Source organism: Equus przewalskii, chromosome 15 (assembly GCF_037783145.1).
Source record: "Equus przewalskii isolate Varuska chromosome 15, EquPr2, whole genome shotgun sequence".
Classification (NCBI taxonomy): Eukaryota; Metazoa; Chordata; class Mammalia; order Perissodactyla; family Equidae; genus Equus; species Equus przewalskii.
Window position 1 is genome coordinate 74,576,065 of NC_091845.1, and position 27,368 is coordinate 74,603,432.

Consider the following 27,368-nt stretch of genomic DNA (forward strand, 5'->3'; position numbering starts at 1 on the left):
TTGATTAGAGATTTTTCTATTTCAACTTTAGTTGCTACTTCATGGTGTTTCTTTTCTGCTACTTCAAAATTAATTTTAACTTTTTATGATTTTAACTTCTGTACTTTTCACATAAACAAGTATTATTTGTATTCCCTTGAGTCCTTCCTTTAGTACTTTAAGCAGATTTAAATAGTTATTTCTTCAGAAGAGCTTAGATTCTGAGATGTTAAAATTCATATTTGCAAAGTTAAAATAAATGCTTTGTTCATTTGTTCATTTATTTTTACAGGTTCGAATGCAAGCACTGAAATGCTTCTCAGTTTTAGCTTTTGAAAACCCCCAGGTATCAATGACCCTGGTAAATGGTAGGCTGGAACTTTCAGTGGCACCTACATGATTTAATTTATGAACTTTGTAGATTTAAAGAATTCCTTAATTCTTGTTGTTTGTTTTATTTCTAGTTTTGGTTGATGGAGAATTGTTACCACAAATTTTTGTGAAGATGTTGCAGAGAGATAAGCCTATTGAGATGCAGCTCACATCAGCAAAATGGTAAAAGTCAAGACAATGTGGGAAGACAGTGCTTGATCAGTATCTTAGAGTATTTTTGGACAGCCCAATTAGCTCACTTCCAACCCCCATCTTGTTTTGTGATTTTGAAATTCAAAAGTCATGATTGACTCACATTTTCTTAAATGAATGTGAGTTTTTTACTCAGTTTACTACTAGTAGCATGCAGAACAGGAACTCTCATATAACATCTAAGACTGTCTGTAGAAAATTATTTTATTACATTCCCTTCGTGTTATATTTCAGTTGAAATTATACCGAATTAGATCAGATTTAACCCACATCTAATATGCTAAATATTAAGCCAGGAAAATATAAAGATATAGAAACATAGAATGAGAATTAGCTGAAGTTGATAACCAAACCATGATTTCAGAGAATGTGACTTCCTCATCTTTTAGAAAAACAAAACAGAATCCCCGCAGAGATGTGACAGCTTATAAGAGAGTTATGTAAAGTTCTTATTAGCACAGTTCCTGGCTCATACAAGCATTCAACACACGTTAGTTCTGTAATTATCAATACATTAGCAGATGGGGTGAGCTCCTGTTGTGTAGGGTTCTGTGCTAAATGGATTGGTTAGTTTCAGGATTTAGGAAGCTGTGGCTCTCTGATATTTTGGCAAGAATGAGGAATTTCAAGTGAATTACTCAACACACCATTAATTGTTTTTTATTTGTTTATATTGTATTTTTTGTTTGCTTTTTGTCTTAACTTCAAAACTGAGTGTTTGCCTCTTTGTTAGTAAGGTAATGCTCTCATGGAACTGGTTTCAAAAACAAATTGGAATATCCCAATTTAACTTCATTTAAACTTAGATACTTTATATTTTATTTTTAATGTTTTTTTCCTTTTTATTATGGAAAATTTCAAACACAAAAAAGTATAGAGAAAAGTATAAAGGACTCCAAGGTGCATAGCACCTAGCTTCAAAATTTATCTACTCATTAGGCCATTTATTTTTAAAACAACTTTGTCAGTATTTCTTTTTAAATATCTGGCTTATATATATATATCAGTTAGTTGTCTTTGACTATTAAGTTAACAGAACCTCAGATAAAGGAATGTCAAAACCTTCTCCCTCCAAATAAGTAAGAGTAGTTGTCCTTTTTTCCCCATAAAATCTTAAAGAGAGATAATTTTTCTTTTAAAGCTTTAAAACACAAGCAAAAATTTACTTTCTGCCATCTTATTCCAGTTTAACTTACATGTGTAGAGCTGGAGCAATTCGGACAGATGACAACTGTATTGTGTTAAAGGTGAGCTAATTCTCTCTAAAAACTTGTGAAAATTACCCAGTCATATAAGTGTTGAATAGAAATGTTGGTATTCCTATTTCTTTTTATACATTTATCACTGTGGTATGTGTGCATAGGATAAAATAATATTAGAACACCATACTTTTATTTTCAGTGGGTTGCCATATAGTTTTAAAAAATTGGTTTTCAATGTGTTTTGAAAGTCAAAGTGAAATAATTCTTTCCTTGTCACACCTTTTCATTTTTATGGTAATTGGGAGGATGTAGAAATTGTAAAACTATGTGAAATTCAAGTGAAATAGAAAATATATTTTAATCCTTGATTTTCATTAAGTTTGCAACACAGTGTTTGTAGGCAAGCAGTGCGCTATCTTTGCAGATGAAGACTTTATATCACCCTCATGGCAGATAATTGAAAGGCATACTGAGAAAGAATAAGTAAATAACATGAAAACAATCATGATCATTGTGATATGTCAAATGCAATTAGAACACAGAAAAACCCAGATAAGAGAGTAGCCTAGGGGCTGGCCTGGTGGCCCAGCTGTTAAGTGTGTGTGTTCTGCTTCGGAGGCCCAGGGTTTGTGGGTTCGGATCCCGGGTGCGGACATGGCACCACTTGGCAAGCTATGCTGTGGTAGGTGTCCCACATGTAAAGTAGAGGAAGATGGGCACTGTGTTAGCTCAAGGCCAGTCTTCCTCAGCAAAAAGAGGAGGTTTAGCAGCAGATGTTAGCTCAGGGCTAATCTTCCTCAAAAAAAAAAGTAACCTAAAAGTTCTAAGACCTGGATTCTGGTTTTAGCACTCCCACCACTGACTGACTTGGTAACCTTAGGCACATCCCTTATTCTTTTGGTGCCTCAGACTCTCAATTATGAAAATGCAGGCAGTAATTCCTGCTCATCTCTTCCACGGTGTTATTGTGAGGATAAGAATACATTAAATATATTTAACATCTTATTAGCTATAAAAATATATATATAAATTGATTGTGTGTCATTTTATGAATGTGAGAGCTATCATTATCAGTGTTCAAAGTGAACCTAAGGATAAAAGAGCATTGAGAAGACTAATGTTTGCTTTAGTCTTTGGTGAAGCAAGTCAGTTAATTTAGTGAGATCTGAGGACCCCCTAAGTAGACAACACTGCATAGAATACTGAGGGCTTCCATGCACATGACCTTGGTTTATTAACTCAACTGCTCTATTGGTAATCTAGGTTAACAGTATCTTCTTCGTGTAGTAGTTGTGAGCATTAAATTCAATAATCCATGAATTTATGGTATTGATAAATGTTAGTAACTGTCCAAAGGAAAATAAGAACAAAGCTTTCCTCTCAGAAGCCTAGGGTTGTATTGTAAAGCTCAACAAGCCTGATAGGAAATCAGTAGTGAACAATAAAGTGCAAGTCTTTGGTAAAGATACAATAAGAACTTGGAAAAGAGCAAAGCACAGTTGACTACAGTAGTTGAGGAAGGCTTCCTATAATTATAACATTTCAATTTCTACTTCCACATTATCTTTTTAAAGTGGATTCATCAGCCTTAGAAATAGTAAATAAATGGGATAGTTTTATTGAGAACCTAATGTGGATAAATTACCAAGACAATACCAAGATTTTTGAGGGACCTCAGAAGTAAAATTGGTCTAGTAGGTATCACAGTCATTCCAGGGAGTTCTTCAGAAAACCTAGGAACTCTGATTGATGCATTTCACCCACACTAAAGGAGAACTGGTGGAATCTGAGTTATGGTAAGATCACTGAATTTTTAAAGCTGTATTTTGTTTTTGGAACTGTACAAACAAAAGAAGTCATCCCAGCCATATTACTCACAAAGGAAAAGTTAGCATACTGTTTCTAAGACAGAATCATTCCTGATTAAACTGCTGAATGTCTTTTAGGTAAATAAATATGTAGATGGGGCAGAAGCATCAGACGTGATTTCTTAGGGATCCTTAAATGTCTTTTATAAGGTTGTACAATAAAGCTTCAGTCTTATTGATCACAAAAGGCTAATTAGAGTTTCTATTAATCTGCTTTGATTGTATGATTAGAATTTAGTGTGCCAGCATAAATGATTAATATGCACTGAATTTTATTTTTACATTCCAAAAACACCTTTCATTCTCTGAATGTCTTTATTGAAACATTTGATCACAAACATGACTCTCAAGAAAAACCATTGAGTTGATTCAGTCACTGTATGCTCTCCATCAAGCTTTTGCCTTTACCAAAAAACAAATAATTAATATCACTGCCTTCTAGACGTTGCCTTGTTTGGTTCGAATGTGCAGTAAGGAGAGATTACTAGAAGAGAGAGTTGAAGGAGCTGAGACCCTTGCCTATCTGATTGAACCAGATGTTGAGCTACAGAGAATCGCTAGCATCACTGATCACCTCATTGCCATGCTTGCTGATTATTTCAAGTATCCCAGCTCAGTGAGTGCCATCACTGATATTAAAAGGGTATGTTCTCTTTTCCTTTTCAGCAGTTCAAGAGGGGGATTTTTAAAAAGTTTTTCCTACTGTTCAAAACTTTGAACCAATTGATAACTACAGTTCAGAGCCTTTTTAAATAAAAGAATTTTTTTCCTCTGATAATATAGATGATGTTGCTTTATGAATCCAATTTGTTTCATGTTTATTGTCAAATTTTTTACTAAGGAGATAATCGAGAAAAAAGAAAGTTGCACCTTGAATTCCCAACTAAAACTTTAAAATAGTGGGATTATATCAACATCATCTAATGCTCTTCAAGGTCTCAGAATCACCTCTGTTGCTGTATTCTCCTTTTTAGGTCAAGGGTCACCTCGAGCAGCCTGTTTCACTCTCCACCACTGTCTTTCTCTTCTGCTACCTTTTCTTCCAACTACTGCCATCTTCTTCTCTTTCCTTTTTGCAGTTTCATACTGTGCTTTGGGCCTGCTAGTGACAGCTAAAGTGCTATTTAACCTCTAGTTTGAGACCACCGAGGACCAAATTGTGCTAACTATTTCTCAAAATAGAAGTTCCTTAGAATAGGTAGATATTTTGAGTTTGTTCTTATCAGCCTGTTTGTCATATCCATTTTTCTAAGCATAAGAGATAAATATTATGTTAGAGAAAGCTTCAAGGAGGTCATGATAGAGAGAGCATTGCCTCCTAATTAGTAACCAGTACTGTTCCATGAATGTGACTTTATTTTTGATGCCAGTAGTCCCAATGGAAAATTTTTTTAAACTATTCTCTTGACCTCTCCCATGCCCCTGAGTTCCAGAAAATTTCATCTATCAGGCAACTGTTCATTTGACATTTAACATTGAAAATAAAACAAACTGTTAAGGCTATCTTTTCTCTGTCTTAGGAAGGGCCTAAAATAGCCTTTACTGATATTTGTATTAATAATGTACACCACCCTTTCCATATTAAAGTTATGTGTCTGCTCTTTTTTCGGTAGTAGTGTTTTTCCAGTAGTGGCAATGGATTATTTTGAACTAACTGCTTTCTCTCTGGCTACTTGCTCACACTGGACACAGTATCTCATTGGTACAAAGATACATGAGCAAGTCCTAACTATGGCCTCATGGACACCCTTAGCTAACCATCCTAGCAAGGCAAATAGAACGCTCTGATGGACATGAGAGTGAGCAAACATAGTTAATAGGAACTTCTAGCCTATGCATGTGCAAATCATTTAATTAGTATGTAGAAGATTATCCCTTCTGTTTGGGATTTTCCATTTTATTTCCATCACAGTAAAACTAGAATAATAATAATTTTCAAAAATTATCTCCTAATGCCAAACTTGAATATTAATTTGTTTTGTCATCTTTAAGTCTGATGATGGATTATCCACTGATTTCTGACCATGAAAGTATAGATACTAGACCTGTAGAGAGAAATTCTTACATATTAATGAATGTGTGATTTTCATGGTATCTTAGTCCAAATCAGTATTCTAATATATATTATGACTAGAAAGTAGTTAAGACTTTAATAATAGATATTTTAGAACTCACACATCAAAATGAGTGTTGAATATTGAGAGGTTCCTTCCATAATCCATCGGTGCCTGCTTTGGTCAAAATATTTTTGTAGCTACTCTTAAGAATTGCCTTGAGAACCACCCCAAATGAGTTTCAGTTTTTTATTATGGTGTTTTTGTTGTTGTTGTTGTTTTTGTTACTCTAAATGTTGCAACCCAGCAGGATTTCCCCATATTCACATACCACAATCTGACACAATGTGACAATTAACTGAAGACTCTCTTAGTTCATGAAGATATATCGTTGTCCAGGTTTTCTAGCTAATAGGCCACTTAGCTCTTTAGGAAATAGGCCACTTAGCTCTTTAGGAAATTTCAAAAGAGGATCTCAGAATGTTGTGAACAACAGCAACATTTTTGCCTAAGGGGGAACCTTTCCAAGGCAATTCATTTGGAGAAAGTAGCAATCATTTGGATGAATAAGTTATATCTCTTAGTTATAAAATTATTTACATTATTGATAGGGCTTTTATATTCACTGGTTCATAGTCTGTCATTGAAAGTGTCCTGAGAACATGCTTCTATTTAATTTTTATGGTAGTCTGGTGATAAATCAGGTATATGGAAGAATTGATAACCTAGAAAGCCAGTTATGCATATGGAAAGATAGCATTAATTGTTTCGTACCACTAAGTAATTTAAATAAATTTATCAAAAAAAAACCCAAACATAAATCTCAGGTAATTGTAATAGATAGTGCATTGTTTGATAGGGATTTTCACAAGGTTTCCCTTTTTCTGAAAGCTATATAAATGCTGAAATTAGGCTAGCACTACTCAATGTTTAGGAGAACCTCCTAAAGACGTTGTTGCATTGCGGCAGCACTCAAGTTATCAGCTGTATCCTGGGGCTAGAAAGGCCTGAGTGTGCCTTGGTTTTGAAGAGAGCGTTTCAAAGAGCTGCTGCAAGCAAGCGTCAGTAACACTAAAGCTACCATCTAGGAACACTGAATTTTTAGGGGTCAAGGGTTCACAAAGGTTTTTCCTATACTATAGTGTCAAATGTTGTGGTGGTCACTTTTAGATAGAAGCAGACTGCATGCCTTTCAGGTCGTTCTGACACAAGCACAGCAAGGTCTCAGTCAAATGTGAGCAGAACCCAAAAATAATCAGGAATTCAGTGAAAGCACTAATATGTTATAGTTAAGTTTTTTTCTTCAACTCTTCTCAGTTTTGTTGAAGATTTAATTTGTGGATTAAGTTGGAACATATCTTTTTTCCCCTCCCATAGCTTGATCACGACTTAAAACACGCTCACGAACTCCGCCAGGCTGCATTCAAGCTCTATGCCTCTCTCGGAGCAAATGATGAAGACATCCGGAAGAAGGTGAGTCTGGGAGAGGGGCGTCCCCCAGTCCTGACAGCCAGCAGGCAGGGAGTGACGTCAACCTGAAAGTCGTGGTGAAGAGCACTAACAGTGACTGTTTGAATATAATAAAGCAGAGTGACTAAAGGCATAATTGAAGAATGAATGGGACCCGGATTTGGGGGGTTGTTTGTTTGTTTTTAGAACATAGAGTGGCATGGCCGTGCTGGAATGACAAATAACTGGCGTGCTTTTTTGTGTCATTAATATGGATTATTATGTTGCACATTTTTGCATGTGTTGATAAAAATCAATTCTAGCACTGTGAAGCTTCAGACACCTTGAAAGACCTAACACTAGAATTGTAAATGTTATTTATGGAAATACTTTCCAATGCCATTGAGAAATTCAAATCTCTATTGTATATTGTTCTTTGATATGTGGCTAGTTATGTTTTGATTTTTTTGCTACTGTGCAAGTTTGATGTGAATAAAATCTTTGTGGAATAATGATTTTATGTTTAGTGAGTGGTCATCTGAATTTTCCAGCTCCCGAAAAATGTGTCACTGGTATAGCACCTTATGTTACTACAGCCTAGTCCAACACTGAACTCGTTCGTGTTCTTTATCAGAATAGTTCTGAGTAGGGAGTAAAGTGAGTAAGCTCTGACCTGGCTCCTTCCACAAACCAAAAGGCTAGATGGAGCTTACCACTCAAATAATATATAATCTAATAAATTTTACACAAAGCTTTTAGGAACATCAGTAAATTAATCCACATGTTCTGTCTCAATGAGCCATAGCAGAAAGAGCAAACTGGGCATTATTTACTAAACATGGCAATTTACTAAATCTCCCCATCTATATTGGTATTTTAAGGAACCATGTAAGAGAAATCACATGGGAATTTACCAAGATTCAGAGAACTACTTTGGGCTTGTAGAGAGAGAAGTATGGAGTAACTGTAGGTTTATTGAAATAAATTGAAAAGGAACCATTCTTGAAGAAAATTGAAATAATAACAGTAAGATTAGATATATGAGTAGCTTTGATTTAAAATTAGTGCAAAGAACACAACTAAGCTGAATGTTTTCTGTGTACCTCAATTTAGTTCCGTTAACAAGATGTTTTTGACTTGAAGTGTTTTTAGTAAATATCTATGAAAATCCTTTTTGACACCTCTAAGCTTTCATTTGTAAACTGTTCCTTCAAGGCAAACGTGCTAGTGATATGATATTCCCTATGTCTAAGCATGCTTTATGGATGTTGATGCCGATGTGTTTCATTAAATTTAGGTACATGGTATATTGCAAGGGAGGAGACTTTTATGGCAGCTTATATAGATAAAACATTTTAAAAATTGACATGGACTGTAAAACTTAAATACATAATGATTTGATTTTGGATGATTATTAGGGCCCATTGGAAAGAGAAGGAATATTTTACCCATTCTTTTAGCTTAAGGAGGCCATGCCATGGACCGAAAGGGAGATAGATAGATAGACCATAACGGGGGGAAATAGGATGTCCATTTGTACTTATTTGTACTTTTTTGTTAATAAACTATTGTTTTGGAATTAATGACTTAATTTGTGATATCATGTTCTAGAAGTACTTGCAACATGAGTCTGATGATCAGCAGTCTATTAAAACTTGTATTCATAATGTGTATAATTTCCTGGTAAGGCTTTTAATCCTGATAATTTATGTAGAAAGATGACAAATAAAGAATAAGTTATAATTATTATAGTTTTTTTGTGTGGTGAAGAAAAGATACTGTGACTTTCTTATGTAATGGGGATTTTTTATAGAGTTTTTAGGAAGATATTTCATTTCTGGGAAATTAAGTGTTTGAATAATTTGTAGTTCATAGCAACTACTGAAGAGAGAAATTGTAAAATGGAAAATATAAAGTCATTTTGTGATAAAATCTGCATGAAAATTGTTCTTAGGAGTGGAGAATCCTTATTTTCAGTGTATAAAAAATGATAAACGATAACTCTTCTTTTGAATGCGCTTATTTCTATTCCACTTTTGTTGAAATAATATTTGGATAGATTTTTATTTACTTTCTGCATGAAATATTTATTTACCTTTTACATTTATGCCTTATGGACTTTGTATTCCTTTTTTTGTGTAGATTCTTGAAGTACAATGTTTATTGTTTTATTTTTTTAATGCAATATATATGCTTGCCCAGGTGGAATTTCAGGTTACTGAGTTAATGAGTAGAGAATCTCTGAAAGAAATTTCAAGGACTATAGACTTATCTCCCCCTCCCACCAAAACAACAGCAACAAAATGGCTTTTTCTTTGTTTCAGGATAAAAATGTGAAATGTTCAGTTAGTCTGCGTTTTAAGTTGAAAATGGGAATGTAATTCAATAAATACAGGAAATAACATATATCACATTACCCTATTATGGCCAGTTAAGGAAATGGAGAATGAAGAAGAGAAAACCAGAGCAAAGAGGTAGAGATGATGAGAGGTATACACAGCAGTAAAGGAGAAAGATACAGGCCTTCTCTCTTCATAGAATTATGTCTGTCTCTCTCTCTCGTTGCTTCTAAAGGCCTGCTGTATTTCATTTCTTGATACTTCTCTCTGGGCCAGACAAAATTCAGCCGAAGACTGAATATGATCTGTAGGTCAAGAGATTTCCCACTCCTGCTTCGGAGCAGTGTTGGTCTATTCCCATTAAAAGAAACCAACTGTCTAACAATCTGTGGAACCTAATAAGCACTCAATAAATATTTGTTGAAAAATAGAGAAATGAAAATGCAGAAATCATACACAGAGTGACATTTCCATTAATATACCTGGATATTTCTGTATCTTTTTGTGCAGAGCAAAGTTGGTGTCCTAATTCCTAACTTTGCATCCTTTATCACCGTGTGATGTATTTATAAATTTCCTGATTTCCTGTTGGGTCCTGTCATAGAGTGAAAGAAGGTAGAAAGAGTTCTGCAGGTGAGAGTGGAAAACGTTAACGTTGGCTATGACACAAAGAGGCAGAAGAAGCCCAAGAAAAGATGAAGGACCACTGAACTTGACCACATGTGGTCTAGCCATAATAAACTTAGAATAATTCAAGGATTTTGGTTAGGGAAAGCAAGGGCAGGGGCAGGAATTGAGAGCTCAGTGGAAGAAGGGTCCAGAGTCCATTAGCAGTAACTGCACTGACAACAATGCCAGGTAAAAATTGGCTATTCTCTTTGCCCAGGGAAAGTCCAGTTTCTAAGGATGGCCTTTACTATATATTAATGCTGCCTACAAAGCGTAAGTTCAGTTAATGAGATAGTAAAAAAGAAAGAAGATACCTAACAAGTAATTTCAAGTCCTGGCATCCCCAGCCAAAGCCCCAGTCAGTGGTTAAGTCAAACAGAGGCAGCAGTGGCAAACAATCCTGGGACTGTGAAGCCAATTCTTTTATAACAAAGAATTGCTCTTATGGAGACCATCGCTTGATTAGTACCTATTGATCATCAATTAGGTTGGAAATTTAAAAGGGTTGTCTCTTTCTTACTCTCTTCAAGGAACTCTAGTAGAATTTATCAGAAATAGAAAGTGTAAATTGAGGAAAATTAGAAGTAGTCAGTATAAATTAAAATGGAAGGAAATTAATAAATTTAACAAGAGGTTGTTTTTATTTTTGATAAAAATAAAACACAATACAAATGTTAAAATGTAGTACTTATTGTAGCCTTTGCTCCTTTGAGGTATCTGACTAATGGAGCCTTTCAGAAAGCTTTTCTCTTGGATTTCAAGTGCTTATATTTTAGCTGGAGATCTCTTTTTAAGGAACTAGAATGTAAGCTCCATGAGGGCAGGAATTGTTTATGTTTTGTTCATCACTGTATTCCTTGTATCTTCAATACTACCAGGTGCATAGATGGCACTTAATAAATATTTGAAGAATGAATGAATGAAAAAAATGAATGGACAAACAAATGCATGAATGAACCATATTGCAAAATTGCATTATTAAGTACCCTTAATTGAGTTATATATGGGCCTCCCTACATTGAGAACTTTCGTAACTTTACTAGCAATTCTGTGGGTATGTGAAGAGAGGAAATTTAAAATAGGGGAAATCTACCTCTGATCATATAGGCAAGAGGGTTCATTATATTTAGCGTAGAGAAAATACAGGAAATTCCCACTTTTCAAGAGGCAGACAATCCCGAGGGCATGTCTTCTACTCACTTTGATATAGATCAAAGAGAACATGTTTTATGGTATGTTACTTGTTTAATTTTGAGTTAATTTTTACCATTATTTCTTAGTGTTTTTCCTTTCTAAATGTATGATTTAAAAAAATGTGTATCATTCACAAGTTTGAATCTGGACCAATTTTTTTTCCTAGGGATAATAGTATGGTTGGTTTATAGATATTAGCCTGAGCCTCAGGAATCAACCTATTCTGTAAAGTGATATACACCTGTATAAAATATTATCTTCCCAATTAATGAATGTCAGATTTTTAAGGCCAGTAATTTAATTCAATTCTACATAGATTGATCAAACTACCTGCAATGTGTGAGCATTGTCCAGTGGGTGGAGGGAGTGGGGAAAGCAGTGAGGGGAGGTAAAGAGCAATAAGATACAGCCTTAAAACTCAGCATTTATAACGAAACTTCAGTAAGTCAGAGAAAAGTAAGGAATGGCCAATAAGAATTTGCTAGGGATTCAAAGAATTACTTGGAATCAACTAAAATGAACAAGGTGATATTAGTGGAGCTATCCTTGTATCAATTTGGAAATTAATAGTTTAATGTTTCATTTTCTAAAGGCTTTTTATATTTTCAAGAATTGAGGGGCCGTTCTGGCGACATAGTGGTTGGGTTCACATGCTTCACTCTGGCGGCCCAGGGTTCGCAGGTTCGGATCCTGAGCACGGACTTACACACCACTCGTCAAGCCATGCTGTGGCAGCATCCCACATACAAAATGGAGGAAGATTGGCACAGACGTTAGCTCAGGAACAATCTTCCTCAAGCAAAAAAAAAGAGGAAGATTGGCAACAGATGTTAGCTCGGGGCCAAGCTTCCTCATTAAAAAGAAATTGAAAACATGAAATCTTAAGTTTTTGTTCGTTGTGGGGGAAAAAAAATCATCCAATCGCAGTGGTTTTACATGACATATAGGAAGAACGTAGCTGAGAGTGGGATGTTTTTGCTTTTTAATTGAACAATTTTTTTGAGAAATATAGGCACAGAAAAATAAAAGAAAAGGAAAACAAAGAAGAAGGAGGAGTTGTCTTCTACCCTCTTTCCTAGCAAAAGAATTTGTAACTGCAGGGTCATTGTTAAGATGAGATAGAATGTATTTAAAATATTTAGCATGGTGCCTGTAGGTGCTCCGTAAATGGAAGCATATATTAGAATATGTTAAGTGACTTCATTGGAAGATTAAAAATAAATATAGATTTTACATGCATTGGGAGAAAAGCTGAACAATGTTGGGGTGTAAATTAAAAAGGTTTGCAATGCAGACAGTGATTTTATGCTGTAAATTTCCAGAATTGTTAGTTATTCATTCTGGTAAAAGTAAATTTATACTTCAGAAGCATAGGCTTTTTCTTTAGTTTTCTTATTAATGACAAGATGTCTTCTTACTGTTATAATTGTGTTTTAAAATACTGGTTTTCAGACTTTTTGTTGATGTAGCATGCCCTCTGAAGCACCAAATATAATTTTGTTTTTCTTGGAGTTAAATAGAATATAAATCAATAATTGGTTAAAATCATAGGTAATAGATGTTTTGAGAAAAGTAAGGAGGCGAAATTCTATCTAACTTTGGTCTTCTAAGTGTTACCGTCCTTGGTTGCCATAGACGTCATTTCTCCAAAGGGACATCCTTCATATGAAACCATATCCCAAATATATATGTTCAAATTTGGACAAATGTAAATTCTTATTTTTAAAGTTCTAAGACTTTAAAGTACCTTTGTAAATTTAGGTCAGTTTTTAAAAATATCTTTTTGCTATCTCAAAATCTTGCTAAACATTTCACTTTGAACATTTTCATCATTTGTTGTAGCTTGCTTTTATTGCTAGTTGATCTTCTGGGTAACAGTATAAGTATACCATGAATTTATGTTTTTAAATATTTTGCAAAAGTTCAGTAATTCTAAATGGTCATTTAAAAGGCACAGTGTCAAAATTCTGTATTTGTCTCTGTCATGATATGAGGCAGAGGAATTATTTCTAAGCCTTAGCCTACGTACCGAAACAAACGTCTTGAACATTGTGAAGGTTTTCGATGGTACCACAAAAGTAGCACCCTTCAGGATTTGGCTCTGCTACTGAATGGCAACACATTCATTTGGAATTCAGAATTCCTTGACTTAATCTGTGGTCAAAGTGTTAGTTATCGTCTTAAAGCTAATCTACCAAAGAATTTTAAATGAACTCTGCAACATTCATTCATGATGGTAAGTATTCAAGAGTTAACCATGGCAGGACCAGGTTTTGCCACTTGCCCACAGTATTGAGACCCTTGGCTTCAGCAAACTGAAAGAAGCAAACCTGGGAGCGATAATGCCATATACACAATAGAGGTATTTATATAATCAAGTAAGGAATTGTTGTTTCAGAGTTTCATTAAATGGAGACATGAAATTGAGTGTTACACTATTAGTTGTGGTATTACAGTTACATAAACCATTGCATTACAATTCATTTTCTTTTTTTTAAAGTATGAAGTATACACTGGTTATTTTGTTAGTTGTTTATGCTCTATTTCATACAGATGTCTTATAAACCAAGAAATGGGCTAAAATATAATCTTTATTTAGATCTGTAGAGCTAAAATTAGTGACTTAAGTTGGATTTTCAAGAATGTTCTATCTGGGAATGAATGAAATGTTTGGAATGATAGAATATTTGTGAAGTATTAGACCTTGAGAAAATTGAGTTTGTGTTTGAGGACCATTGCTACACTCGTCTGTGATTAAAATGCTAGCACGAGAGTCAGAAAACTACACCCTTTGGCTATTTATTACCTGTATAATAATTCTTTACCCTATGAGCTAAGAATGGTTTTTGCATTTTTAAATGGGGAAAAAAAACAAAAAGTAAAAAAATGTTTCCTGACGTGAAAAGTAAGTTCAAATTTGTGTCCATGAAGGTTTTTTCTTTATTTTTTCAGCTTTATTGAGATATAATAGACAAAATGCCCATAAAGTTTTATTGGAATACAGCCATGTTCATTTGTTTATGTGTTGCCTATGGTTGTTCTGCACAATAATGGTAGCTGGAATAGTTGGCGACAGAATTGTATGGCCCACAAAGCCTAAACTGTTTACCGTCTAGCCCTTTACAGAAAAGTTTTCCCGCCCTGTGCTAATTCTGCATAGCCAAATAGAAATGATCATAAGCCAGTTTAGCGAAAAACTCTACTTCTCATTTGCCTCTTTGTACTGGACTGTAGAAAGAAATAGGGCACTATCAAAGCCAGGGCAGGGAGAGGTCAGTTGTCTGACTTTCTGAAAGAGGCATTATCAAGTGACATTGTCATTGTTACTGGATACATTCCTACATGCTGATTCCCTTATTTGAATGATTTTGGCCTGTGTTGGACCCCAGACAAATTGGATGTTAACTATGGCTTTTGGTTATGGTAGGAAATGTTACTAGATTCTGTGTATTGGTTAGCAAAGTTGCATGAATAAAATTCTTTACCATGCCAAAGAGAAAAATTAAGATTAGTTCACTTATTAAGAAAATATCTATTCAGCCTTTGCTACATACAAAGCATTGTGTTAGATGGTAGGGGAATATGCAAAAATCATATAATTCAGGCACTTAACATCAAGAGATAATCTGTTTTGGAAACTGAATTTAACATAACTAGTAGCATTTATTGAGCACTTAACCATGTGCTCGGCACTGTGCTAAGCATTAGTACATTGTCTCCCTAAAACCTCATTCAACCCTGTGAGATAGCTGTTGCAGGTCAGGAAACAAGCAATTTGACCAAAGCCACCCAGCTAGTGAGTGAGAGCACCTACATCATATCCCAGTGTCTCTGACTCCAAAGTGTATGCCGTTAACCATTACATTGCTTTACTCATGTAGAATTAAATACCATTACTAGAGCCAAATTATGATATAGAATGGCAAGAGATTTCACAGGACAATGTGTGATAGTCTGAAATGATTGCAAAAGAGAACTATGAATTGAGAGAACGTAATAGTTTGTATTAGCTGGTTGCAAAGCATCAGATTCAGAAAACATGTCTTTTCGTTCACATAGTTCTTGGTACAAATTGGGTCATGAGATGCTTTAATTACATCAGTTTATTCATCTGGCATTTGTGATATACCTCCTGTGTGCCCAGGGACGAAGCAGAAAACTGGTGTGTACCTTGTGGGAGCTTACAATTTATTGTAGTTAAGAAGATGAGACAGTAATTTGCTAGGTAATAATTCTAGGGCCTCGTGTGTATAAAAAGTCTTATCTACATTGAAATCCAGTTTTGCCGTGATAGATACACCCAGATATGATTAAGTTGTGATTGTAATTGAAATAGCCTATTATGAATGAGTCTGGAAAAGTCCATCTCCTATAAAGTTTAGTTGAAAGAATTCTCACTTTCTTCCAAAATGTTAAAATCAGTTATTTCAGAAGTTTTGACCCACAGAATAAGGGATCTCTGTATCTGTGTCTCTTTTACATCAGTTGAAAATGTTTTTCTAAGGGCACCGTCTAGATGTGATTCCATTGTGAGCTATTATTCTAGAAAGGAAGCATCCAGAGTTAATGATGTCATAGAGGTACTATCTCTGTGTTTTATTTTGTAGACGGCTTCCTTATGGAGTAGATTTAAACTTGAGGTAACATTTTGAAATCCTGAGGCCTTCTTTTAATAGTTATTCCCTTGTCAGGCTATAATGTTTGTAACTAGAATATAATCTGTAAAAGCAGTACCTGGCATACAGTAGGTGCTATGCTTGTATTTATTGAGTAAATTGTGTGTGTCTGGACATTAAAATTCAGCCAGCTAACCTGTAGGATAATTAAGACTGTTGCATGCATGACTATGACTATAAAGGGGCAGGGGCTGAGCAGGACCACTGTGTTGCAGGGAAAGCGCATCGTTCAGATCCCTGGGATGGAAAACAGTAAGAGATAGAGGGGATGGTTCTAGTTCTCTTGTTTGAATAGTCCTTTATAATGGTTCTGTTTATGTGTTAAAATAAAAGAGTCTAATTCAGTGGCTGTTTAGGTTCGATTCTGCCATTGAGCTAATGATTGAACTTTAAAAATTGAACTCTTATATAGAGAAATATTTTTTTATAGAGGAAGAGTTATTCTATTTTTAGACATTATAAGTATTTCTGACACAGTGTGTTTATGTTTTTGGTTTTAGGAGAAGGAGAAGTTGGGCCAAGAGAGAGCTCCCACTTTTTACCAAAGCGTAGAAAAGTTTAGGACTTTGAGTATTTCTTTTAAACATTTAATGTAAGTGGAAGTTTCCCATTTATTAAGATTGAAAGGTCCTGAGGTAGAAATTGCAAAATAAAGAGGCTTAAAAGCAAGAATGAAATATAGAAGGTTAAGAATGGGCCCACAATAAGAAGGCCTCCTCTTTGTGCTCCGCTCCTAAAGTGAAATGATATTGCTCCCAGGCTCAGTCAGGCCCAGGAGAGACTAGATGTTAATTTAGTTCAGTGCCTTCAAGAGAAAGGACCAAAAAGAGGCCTCAACTCTAAAGAAGTTTTGCCTTTTGGTTCTCTGGTTGAGAGGAGATGCCCTGTTTTCCCCTACCCTCTGCCTCCCAGGATGGTGGAGCTAGAGAAATTTGGTATGACTGTGTAAGTGGATAACAATGAAAGAGTGAGAGAAGGGAAGAAATATTTTGTAAAGTGTTTACTGAGACTCCAGAAAATAATATGTTGATCAGTGATCTATTCTAAGAGAAACTGTATCTTTCAGGAAAAAAGAGCCTTTGGTAAAAACTACCCTGTATTTAAAAAATAAATAAGGGAAATGTCAGAAAATCTTATATTGGAGCAGTGGGCAAATATTACATAGAAATAGGCTGTGGTTGGGAAAGTCTGCAGTTCTCATTCAGAACAGATGGAGCTTGTGGCCTGAGAACAGTAGAATATTAGTTCCATTTGGTTAGTATCTGCTGGAGCTAGATCCTGATTCTAGAACGGAGATCAGATCATTCATCAGGGAACTGAATTGAAAAGTCAGCAGAACTTACTCTTTTGGTTTCTTCACAGTTTTTTCTTGGCTTATCTTTTATTCATTGGCTTGCATCCCCTCTAGCCTTTGGCATTTGTAACCCCAACCCAAGCTGAGTCATTGATTTGTCATTTTCTCTCTTGCAGGCCCTGCGAATTGCATCTTTTTTTTCCTTGTCAGTTCAGTTTATTAAGGATGACCTCTCTTGCCTCTTATACTGATCTTTATTGGTCTAGGATGTCAGTGTGTAGTCTGTAGTTCCCACAGCACTAACTTTTGAAAACTTTTGAAAGTTCTTCTCTTCTTTCCCAGTTTCCAAAGTCAGATCTCATTTAGTTATTAAAGCTAAACTAAAAACTCATCCTTACGGCACAGTGAGTGGAAAGGACCTCACTCTGGAAGCAGCTATTTTAAGCAGTGAAACCCCAGGTCTGCCCAAGTTTACCTAGAAAACCAGGACCGGTGACTTAGTCTTTCTGAACTTCAGAGACTTCCCTGATCACCTAAAGAAGTTAGTTGAGTTTACTTCCAAGACCCCTTCAGATTTTGACATTATTCAACCAAATTAAGTCATAAATTTGTTTAATTCTTTCAGGTAGTTATATCTGCCACCATTAATGACATGAAGAAGAATACAGTAAGAGAATTGGTTTCTCAATTAAACCTGTTTAGGAACAAGCCCTGCAGCTGTCCTTGCTTGGTTCATGGAAGGCCATGTGCTGTTGAGGTTTTTTTGTTTTGCTTTGTTTTAATAAAGGGGAAATGGCATAAGGATGTACTCAGGAATTATAAATATTAGGTGCTCAAGAATTTCCATGATGTGCATGGTCTCATGTCCTTTAGTTAAGTATTCTGTGGCAAAATCAGTATGTCACTTCCTGAAACCTAGGAAAAGTTTGGTTTTCCATTTTTAAGAATGATCCCTTGCCAGGGCCTACTGATTCTATTTAGTCCACTGGAGAAGCTGGTTGTACTTGCTTGTCTCACTCTGGTGTCTACCATATTCACTCATAACCTGCCTCCTTCCTCCCCAGCCTCTACCCCATTTCTAAAACCAGTCTCTTGACTGCACTGACCTCAGACCTTGTGTTCATAGGGCTCATCTCCTTAAAAAAAAGATAAGTTAGATAAGAGGCTAGACCTTAAATAAGTAGCCCCTAGTGGGGAAGACTCAAGTGTGTGCCCTGGGACTCATCTACATTGACACTTATGAGACTAAAGCATTGCCACCCACATCCCGCAGGTTGTCTCAATTGTAGATCCTTTTTCCTTGCCAGACCTACTCTTTCTTTCCTGACCTTCTTGTGCTGCACCCTGCTTGGCTGCTTAGTCCCTGCTGCTTTAACTAGACTTTCTGGATTTGATACCTTATCCACTTAGATCTTAGATGGCTGCCTCTTCTGACATCTAATTCCAAGTGTTCACTCTTTTTGGCCAGTTTTGTCTTATTATCCTCTATTAGAACTCCTGGGAACCTTTCACAAAAGCCCATTTGGAATTAAATTATATTTTCCTGTCCATTATGCACATTAGCATACATAATTTGTTAACAGAATGCCCATTTTGCCATTCAACTCCCTTGACTCCGTGCCCACCCACTTTGAATTGTCTGAGAAGTTTGGTGACACCACTAAGAATCTACCTAGTGCCAGTTTCCACATGCTCTGCTTGACCTGGTTTGATCACTGTTCAAAATCCAAGCTGAAATTTCTAGTACCTAAAAAAATGCTTCATCTTGGATCATGCTGGAAGAATAGTTGGATCTTGTTTTTTTGAAGACCATATGTCTTCCGGTTCTTCCAGACTCTTCCAGTTCTTCATATGCTCTGAGGCAAAGGTGATGCATGACTTGACCACAACTGAGTTATGGGTCCACTAGACCTCATGGAGGGCTGAGGAATTGACTTATAAGCCAAGGCCATCTTCTTCTTGTTAACATTACCATGTGTGTAATGAACTTCTGCCCTAGGATTATCTGGGTTTTGCATTTTCTCCATGACCCTCTAGCTGACTGCCCCTTTCTCCCACAGGCCATCTTCTGTCTCAGTGACAGGGGCCTCAGATCCTGCTCCAGTGTATCCTCATCTACCCCTGCAAGAGCTGCAATGTCAGAGACAAAAAGCTTAGCAAAAGCATGTAGTCATGAAGACTAAAGACACCAGCAGAGAGGTGCACGTCACCTGGTGCAATGACCTAAAACTGGGTCAGTTTGGGATGCAGCATTTTTTATGTGATTTAATTCTTTAGTTAAATTTACAGCCCACATCTCTAGAAGAGCAGAGAAAGAGATGGTCTCCTCCACTCTGAGGGTTCAGTCCACCACTAATACTCCTGGCTGGGCACAGTGTCTGTGTAACAGTGGGCACTGTCTCTCTCTTTCTGTCTCTTTTTTTTAAGCTGATCCAACAAGCTGTACCACAGGCATATTTGCTGAGCTATGGCTAAGGAATCCCAACAAGAACCCTGAGGCAGAACAACTTACAGCTCAATTTGGCATTGCTCTTATGTTCAGGAAAGACCTAAGATCCTTTGCAGGGGGTAGGACTCGGCACCCTCCATCACTATCCAGGCTTTATAGTACAGTACTGGGGTCGTTGAAAGGCGCCATGGAGAATGTTTTCTTGCTCTTGGCTTTCCAACTCCAGATCTTTATCTGGTGCTCTGTTAGATCTTCATGTGAATCAAAGGACTGTGGCAGCAGCCACTGCCAGTTCCATCCCTGCTGACCTGAAAATTTTTTCTCTGGATTCAATTCCAAACTTTTCTCTGTCTTGTAATCACATTTCTATCCTCATTTTGGTCAATGTATTCACTATAATGCTTCCTTTATCCCTGCTCAGATGGTCTCAATGCCCTCAAGTCTACAAAACCCTGTTAGATCCCTTTTGGGTTGAAATCCTAGGTTCATATTCTGATTTTCCATTATATTCTCCTTCTTGCTTGTAGACTGATATCTTGGTGGAGAAGGTAGACCAGACACTCAAGTACAGTTGTGTGTCGCTTAACAACAGGGGCGTGTTCTGAGAAATGTGTCTTTAGGCGATTTTGTCATTGTGCGAACATCATAGAGTATACTTACACAAACCTAGATAGTATTGCCTGCTACACACGCGGGCCATACGGTAGTAATCTTCTGAGATCACTGTTGTATACACCAGTTCATCGTTGACCAGAACGTTGTTATGTATGCATAACTGTAGTGTGCTTTCTGCAACTCTAGCAGGGTTACTGAAGTCCCTCCATAACTAGGTCAATTAAAATTCCAGGCCTCCTACTGCAGACATTTTGATAGACTGTGACCTAAGAAGGGTCACCTTGTGCCTGAGGGGAAGATGCCTCCAGGTAGTCCTACTGCTTTATATGCTAACTCAGGGGAAAGATTTACCAGCCACTTATAGCTGTACTCTATCCCCAAAGTGTCAGCCACCACACCCCCAGAAAACTTAGAAGAAAGCACAAAGGTACCCTCTAATGTTACAGTAATTGGCCACTAACGTAGTTCTCCACTGTCCTCTTGCCTGAGCCTGAATATTCTTTGGTAAGGACATTAATGGCTATTTCCCAACCAATATTAAAACTCCCATGCTTGAGAATAGATGTTTTTTCTACTTATCATTTGTAGGTGCTTATTTCAGTCTCTCCCTTAAGTCCCATGGCCTTTGTCGTTCCTGAAGTGCTCTTGCTGACAGAGAATCAAGTGCTGTAGAATCATAGCACTCATTAAACAGTTAATTTCACTTGCTTATTCAAAACTGTAAATTTGGTGGGAGCAAGGGCTCTCTCCCCCACCACTGTAGCTTCAAGTTTTAAAACCTTGCCTAGCACTCAGTGGGTGCTCAGATATTTGCTTAATAAGTAAATGTGGGCATGTAAATAGGAGCTGTACCCTATTTGCCCTTCCTTGCCTTCTCCCTGATTTTGGCCCCCTATCTAACTAGCCCTGCACTGTCTCCAGTCTCTTCTAACTTACCTCCCATCCCATGTTGCTTTTGAACAACATGATAGTTTTGCCCAAACAGACTAACACAATTTTTATTTACCTGTTGATTGCAAAGGATTGGAGGTAAAATAATCATTGCAATATTCCCCCACTTTACTGAAGGCCCAAGGAGGTCAAGTAAGTTGCTCAAGATTGTAGAGCAAATCTGAATGCCTACATGATTGCTACACCTGTCCTGTCCCTTGGCAGATTTACATCTTTGGTTGAATGTGACCAGTAAACATTGTCCAGAAACCTCTTTCAAGTCTTGCCTTTGTCCAGGTTTCCTCAGCACCTGGAGCCAGTGCTAATAGTATTTCTCAATTCTTGGAGAGTAATTATGTTTCCCCATCCCCGCCACCACCACTTTATTCTCTGATAATGTAATTACACTCAATACAGACAACTGTTTCTCCCAAGTTGTCATTCTCATTCCTAAGTAAATGTCACTTCTAATTCCTAGGTAATAATTTCCCAAGCCACTAGAGAGGAGCTTTCAGGCTTCAGCATCTAACCATCTGGTGCCTGAGACTTTTGCCCCAGGTTTTAGTTTCTTTCCCATGCTGAAGGTCCTAATTTGGCCTTCTCTGTTTCAAGAACATTGACTAGTGCTTAATTGAAGTCAGCTGTCAGCCAACCAGTCTTTGACAGTTGATGTAGCACAGAAGATAGATAACTTGGAAAACACATCACTGTTACCCCAAGGAAATAGTAATAAGGTCCTAACTAGTTTATTGGAGTGAGCATGGTGATGGAATTGGATATAAGGTGTAGTGCAAAGTCACTTGATTGGGTATTCAGGAAGAGATGGAGTCAAAGTTAACAAGAATTTAGTGCTCGGGTGACTGGGAAGATGATAACACCATTAGCAGAGAGAGAGAAACAGACATAGGGAAAGAGCAGGTTTGGGGAGGGCAGATAAACTCAGTATGGGACATACTGAGTTAGAAGTTCTACCAAGCATCCAGATTGTGTTTAGTAGGCAGTTGGAAATGTGGAGCAAGAGGTCAGAAAAGAACTGTAGGACAGAATTTTAGATTAGGCAACTACCCATATGAAGCTGATTTTGAAGTGACACATTGTCGTATATGTAGAGTGAGAGATTAACAGAGCCTTGCGACACATGTCCATTTAAGAAAGAGAAGAGGTGAGAGGACTATAGTTTAAAGAGGTTAAAGTTGGGGCATTTATATCTTTTAAATAGGAGTGGAAGTGGGAGGTGGAGCAGGCTGAAGAAAAGGATCCAGTGGGATGGGGCAAAATAAAGATAGAAGAAAGAGATGTGGGAGGTACTTTCTGGATCAAGGTGGCTGTGAGCCTGAAGAACCCAACTTCAGTGTAACAAGAGTGAAGAAAATGAAAACCAGGGAGACATTTTAATAAGAAGAGGAAAGTTGAGGCAATTTGTATCCCAGAAAGAAACCATGTTTCTGCAAAAAATAAGGTGGGCACAGAGGGACTGAGGACATGAGGGAAGTAGAAAGAATTTGAAGTAGGAAGTAAACATCCCAGGGAATATGGGCGTCTCGTGAAGGTGAGTGCAAGGCTGGTGGAGCAGCAGAGAGGGTCCCACTGAAGTGGGCGGCATGCACTGAAAGACCAGGCAGCCAGGTGTGATGATTTTTCTACTGTAGTCGCAGCAGTTTGGGATCTGAAGCAGGAATGAGTGGTGGGAGGACAGTGGAAAAAGAGAATCTGTCTTCTAAGTGGAGTGTCTGAGCAGGGCATCCAGGTCAGGGAGAAAGGCAGATGAGGGTCAAAAGGAGTAGGCAGGCAGGGAGAAAGGGAGGAATTTGGGGGCTCGAAGTGATGATGGGAACAAAGGGTAGCTGGTGTAAAGGTAGGGTGAGATTATGTTTGGCTAGGGTGAGGGTAGATCAGTATGTAAGTTTCACCACCACTTTGGAGCCTACAAACACTATTGTTATGGTTCCTACCCTATAGCTAAAGTGTGGTTCTCTGTTCTCAGTAGTTGATATTCTTCTGCCCATCACTGTTAATTTCAACTCTATTTTCTTCTCTTCCCATTTGGATTGAACATCCTGAGATTTCCCACTCCCTCCTGTTCTCAGGTCAGCCTTCTAACACCCTTCATTTTAGTCTAGGTCAGTGTTCCTCAACCTTGGCTGCACATTGGACTCTACCTCAGGAGCTTTTAAAGAAAATACAGATGCCTGGGCCCCACCCCAGAAAATCTGATTAATTGGCCTGGGGTTTTTTTAAAGCTCCACAGATGATTTTCCCAAAGGAATAATGACTCCTAATGTGTTGTCCATAGAGGGAACTACCTGATGAGCAAGGACTGCTCCTATAACCAGGGCTGTAATACAAGCATGGCTCAGCATAAGGACTCTGGAGTCAGGTGCTTGGGTTCCAGTCTCAGCTCTGTGATCCCAAGCAAGATCTGTATTATCTAGAATCCTCAGTTTCCTAATATGCCGGTGGGAATAATCATAGTAATGCCCACAAAAGGGTTAAATCAGATAATGTAATGTACTTATCAGCACAACGCCTCGCACATAGACATACTCAACAAGTATTAATTGTTTTTGTTAATATTTGTGTTGTGGTGCATTAGCATTTTTTCTAATGTACTGTTTTTCCATAGGACCACATAAATTAAACTTAATTTCTTCCACACACTATTTTGTATCTATACGTTGCTTAATGAAGTAAAATTGTAGGCTATCTAGTTTTTAAATTTTAATAAAGTTTCATGATTGACATATAGAAGGACTTGATGCTACAGGGAAAGGTGGCGAGTGTTACTTTTCTAAATATTTAACTTAGTTCCAATTTGCTTGTAGCCACAGGGTAGCTCTGTCAGAACCCCACAGAGTTCATTTCATAAGGGCTGAGTGTGGGCCATGATTTTTCTAGAATCTCATCATGGCAGGAACCTGCCCATTGGTAGTTCAGTTATATCTTTTTCTCAAGACTCTTTATGCAACACCTCTCCAATACTTATGCCATGTAATTATTGTTTTAAATGTTTTTAAAACAAACATAAGCTGTCCCTTAAGCCTGTCATTCAGCCTGACAGGTCCTTAGCGGGGTGGCCCTACCTTTCTGATGAGCTGCTTGCCCTGCCTGCCGCAAAATGATTGTTCCAGAGATAAAAACTCTTGCTAAAAACATTAGACTTTTAAAGGACGTTAGCATACTTGCATTTACGAGCAGTGAAGTTTGTCATCTTCATGTTGTTATTTATGCAGCATTAACCTTTTTCTCCAGATCATTGAGACTGAAAATATGATGGACCGAATTGTGACTGGCTTGTCTGAGTCTAGTGTCAAGGTGCGGTTAGCTGCCGTCAGGTATGAGCTTTAAATGGTCTGAATACAAAATCCTTTGCCGTGTGTTTAACCTGTTCCTTTCTGGACCTTCACCGAGTAAGCGCAGAATCCAAATGTTACTCCAGAGTGTGCTCAGGTGAATTCCGTGTATAACCTTATTTAACAGAGAAGCTAGCCTGAAAAGTCCATGAAATGTTCTAAGTAGTTGAATTAACAGTGTCTGTAGATATACTTGAATTGTATATTAGTAATTGTGAAATGGCAAGCAGTGTATTTGAAAAGTAAAAGTTGTGGCTTCTTGTGAAGCTAATTTTGATTATTCTTTGTAGATGTTTGCACAGTTTATCTAGATCTGTGCAGCAGCTTCGAACCAGTTTCCAGGATCATGCTGTGTGGAAACCTTTAATGAAGGTAAGAAGAAAGGGTCAGCAAGTAACACCCATTCCCACAGAGCCTTTAGTGAGCTGAGGGAGCTGACAGCACTCTGGTCTAGGAGTCTGTCTGATTTTTGTGTGGAGTGTGTTGAACAGTTATCTCCTCAAATCTGGTGTTAGAATCATCTTTAGATCTGTAGAATATGTTTCTGAGGTCAGCATCTCATTTGTGACAGGGAAGTACATGCCTGGTTTTCTTTTCTTAAATAAAACTTCAGTTACTCTTCTGATCTTCCTGTGTGTTTAGTATTATACTTTAGACTTATGTCCAGAGTTATCTTTGTAATTGTTAGTTTTAAGAAGGAAAGGAGGGGCAGCCCCGTGGCCAAGTGGTTAAGTTCGCGTACTCTGCTTCAGTGGCCCGGGGTTTCGCTGGTTCGAATCCTGGGCGCGGACCTAGCACCAGTCATCAGGCCCTGCTGGGGCAGCGTCCCATAGCACAACCAGAGGCACTCACAACTAGAATATTCGACTGTGTACTGGGGGACTTTGGGGAGAAGAAGAAGGGAAAAAAAGAAGATTGGCAACAGATGTTAGCTCAGGTGCCAATTTTCAAAAATTGAAAACAAATTAAAAAAAGAAGGAAAGGAATCAGCCACTTACAGATATAGCCTCTTCTTAGTCTTTTGTCAATCCCTGGATATTTTTTAACACAACTCTTACCTCCTGCTTCTCTACTCCAAAATAACTTCTTTGATCTTAGGTCTTCCCTTGAGGGCCAAAAAAAAAAGTGGTTCAGGTCAAATAAATCTGAATTGAGGCTGAGAATACGCATCAGGTTGCTGCTAATAATAGCATCCCTAATATGTTACAGAACCACAGGTCAACTTGGTCTCTGGTTCTTTTTTTTGAGTGACCATACACCTTGCATTTAATCAGCAGAATTTTTTTGTTTATGTTTTTGGTTTTTTAGTACCTAGTGTGAGAGCCTCCAGGCACAATAAATCTGCCGAAAGTTTTTGCTACAGTGCTCTTGTCCTCAGCTTAAAGCTCGAGGTTACAGTAGAGCCGTCAATGTGGAAGAAACAGGGGGAGCTTCAGGCAGGGAGAATTTGGAGTAGGCTTCGAAGGCAGGAGGATTTTCCAGGGATGGGAGCAGTATGGACAGAAACGTTCCGGTGTGTGGGCAGCGTGAGGTGCCTTCGAGACTGTAAGGGCGGATGGGGTAGGAGCACCAGGTTGTGGAGTTGGACCAGTGCTCTCTTCACTTAAGAGATTTTACTCTTGTCACTCTTTCTTGTTCTTAGATTGCACCTCTTTCATAGCATGTTACTCTTGATTTATTGATTTGGTCCGTTCAAGATTTTTTTAAAGTGCTCCCCTGTTCCCCAAAATAACTTCCAAATATTTCCTCTGGAGCCATTTCTCTGATTGCTCAGCTCAGTACCTCTTTATCATATGAATCAGAAATGGAACAGCGTCTGGTTTCTAACTGGTTCTACCTGGGAAAAGACTTGGTGAGCAATTTAGAATTTTGTGCACTTGGGTACACGTGGGTATAATTACTATGAAACTACTACTTTGTTGCACATTTAAAGTATAGTTTTAAAAGCTTGGAAGTAAGCAATGATTTATTTCAGATACTTTTAGGTTCCTCTTAGTTCAAAGACTGTTTGCATGTCTGTTGATTTTTCCTCTTTTGCTCTTCCATGTTTTTAACTGTTGGTTAGCAAACCACAGAAGAGTAGCCATTTGATTTTAGTTAAAGATTTTATTTGTGGTTATTTTTTGTTCTTATTTTGGTGAAATTCTATGTGGTCAGTGTTAGGTGTCAGTTTCTGAATTTCACGTTATATCTTACACTGCGCTGAGTAAATGCTTTTAAGAATTTCATAGAATCTCTTCTGTTTTTGTTTATAATTGTTATGTAATTTGAAAACAAAACTTGATAAGAGCACATTAATCTCTATAAAACAATAAATAATATTTTAAAAAATGAATCATATCAAACAAAGCAACTTTTTAAAGCCTTGGTAGGCACTTATTTATTTCAACCAATAGTATAGTAGTATACTTACTACTTACTACTCCAAGTAGGATAATTTTGGAAAATGATTATTTCTCCTATTTCACAAACATTCATTGAGCCCATTTTGTGCATCGCCATTTGGTTGAAACAGGCCGGGATAAATTAGACCATAGATATATAGATTATTCCTTCAAGAAGCTTAAATTTGTTAAGAGAAAAGGAGATTGGCATTTCTGCACATAGAATTTGAATAGTACGGAGAGTAATAAGCATCCTGAGAGAGGTCAGAAACAGTGGCAGTGGGTGCTTGGAGGAGGATAGAGTGACTTCTGACTGGAAGGGCCCCAAGGA

The 27,368-nt window shown here is 37.4% G+C and overlaps 1 protein-coding gene across 10 annotated transcripts in view; it reads left to right on the forward strand.

Annotated features, from left to right (window-relative positions):
• ARMC8 (armadillo repeat containing 8) overlaps positions 1-27,368 on the forward strand; it is a 93,060-nt gene that overhangs the window by 43,177 nt on the left and 22,515 nt on the right. For 6 of the 10 annotated variants that reach the window (XM_008519547.2, XM_008519550.2, XM_070576154.1 and 3 more), the window contains 7 exons: positions 272-347; positions 444-534; positions 1,751-1,811; positions 4,077-4,277; positions 7,066-7,161; positions 24,553-24,635; positions 24,944-25,025. In XM_008519547.2, the coding sequence (XP_008517769.1) occupies positions 272-347; positions 444-534; positions 1,751-1,811; positions 4,077-4,277; positions 7,066-7,161; positions 24,553-24,635; positions 24,944-25,025 (690 nt within the window). The remainder of the gene's footprint in view (positions 1-271; positions 348-443; positions 535-1,750; positions 1,812-4,076; positions 4,278-7,065; positions 7,162-24,552; positions 24,636-24,943; positions 25,026-27,368) is intronic. The other 4 variants (XM_070576160.1, XM_070576159.1, XM_070576155.1 and 1 more) reach the window with 1 other exon arrangement.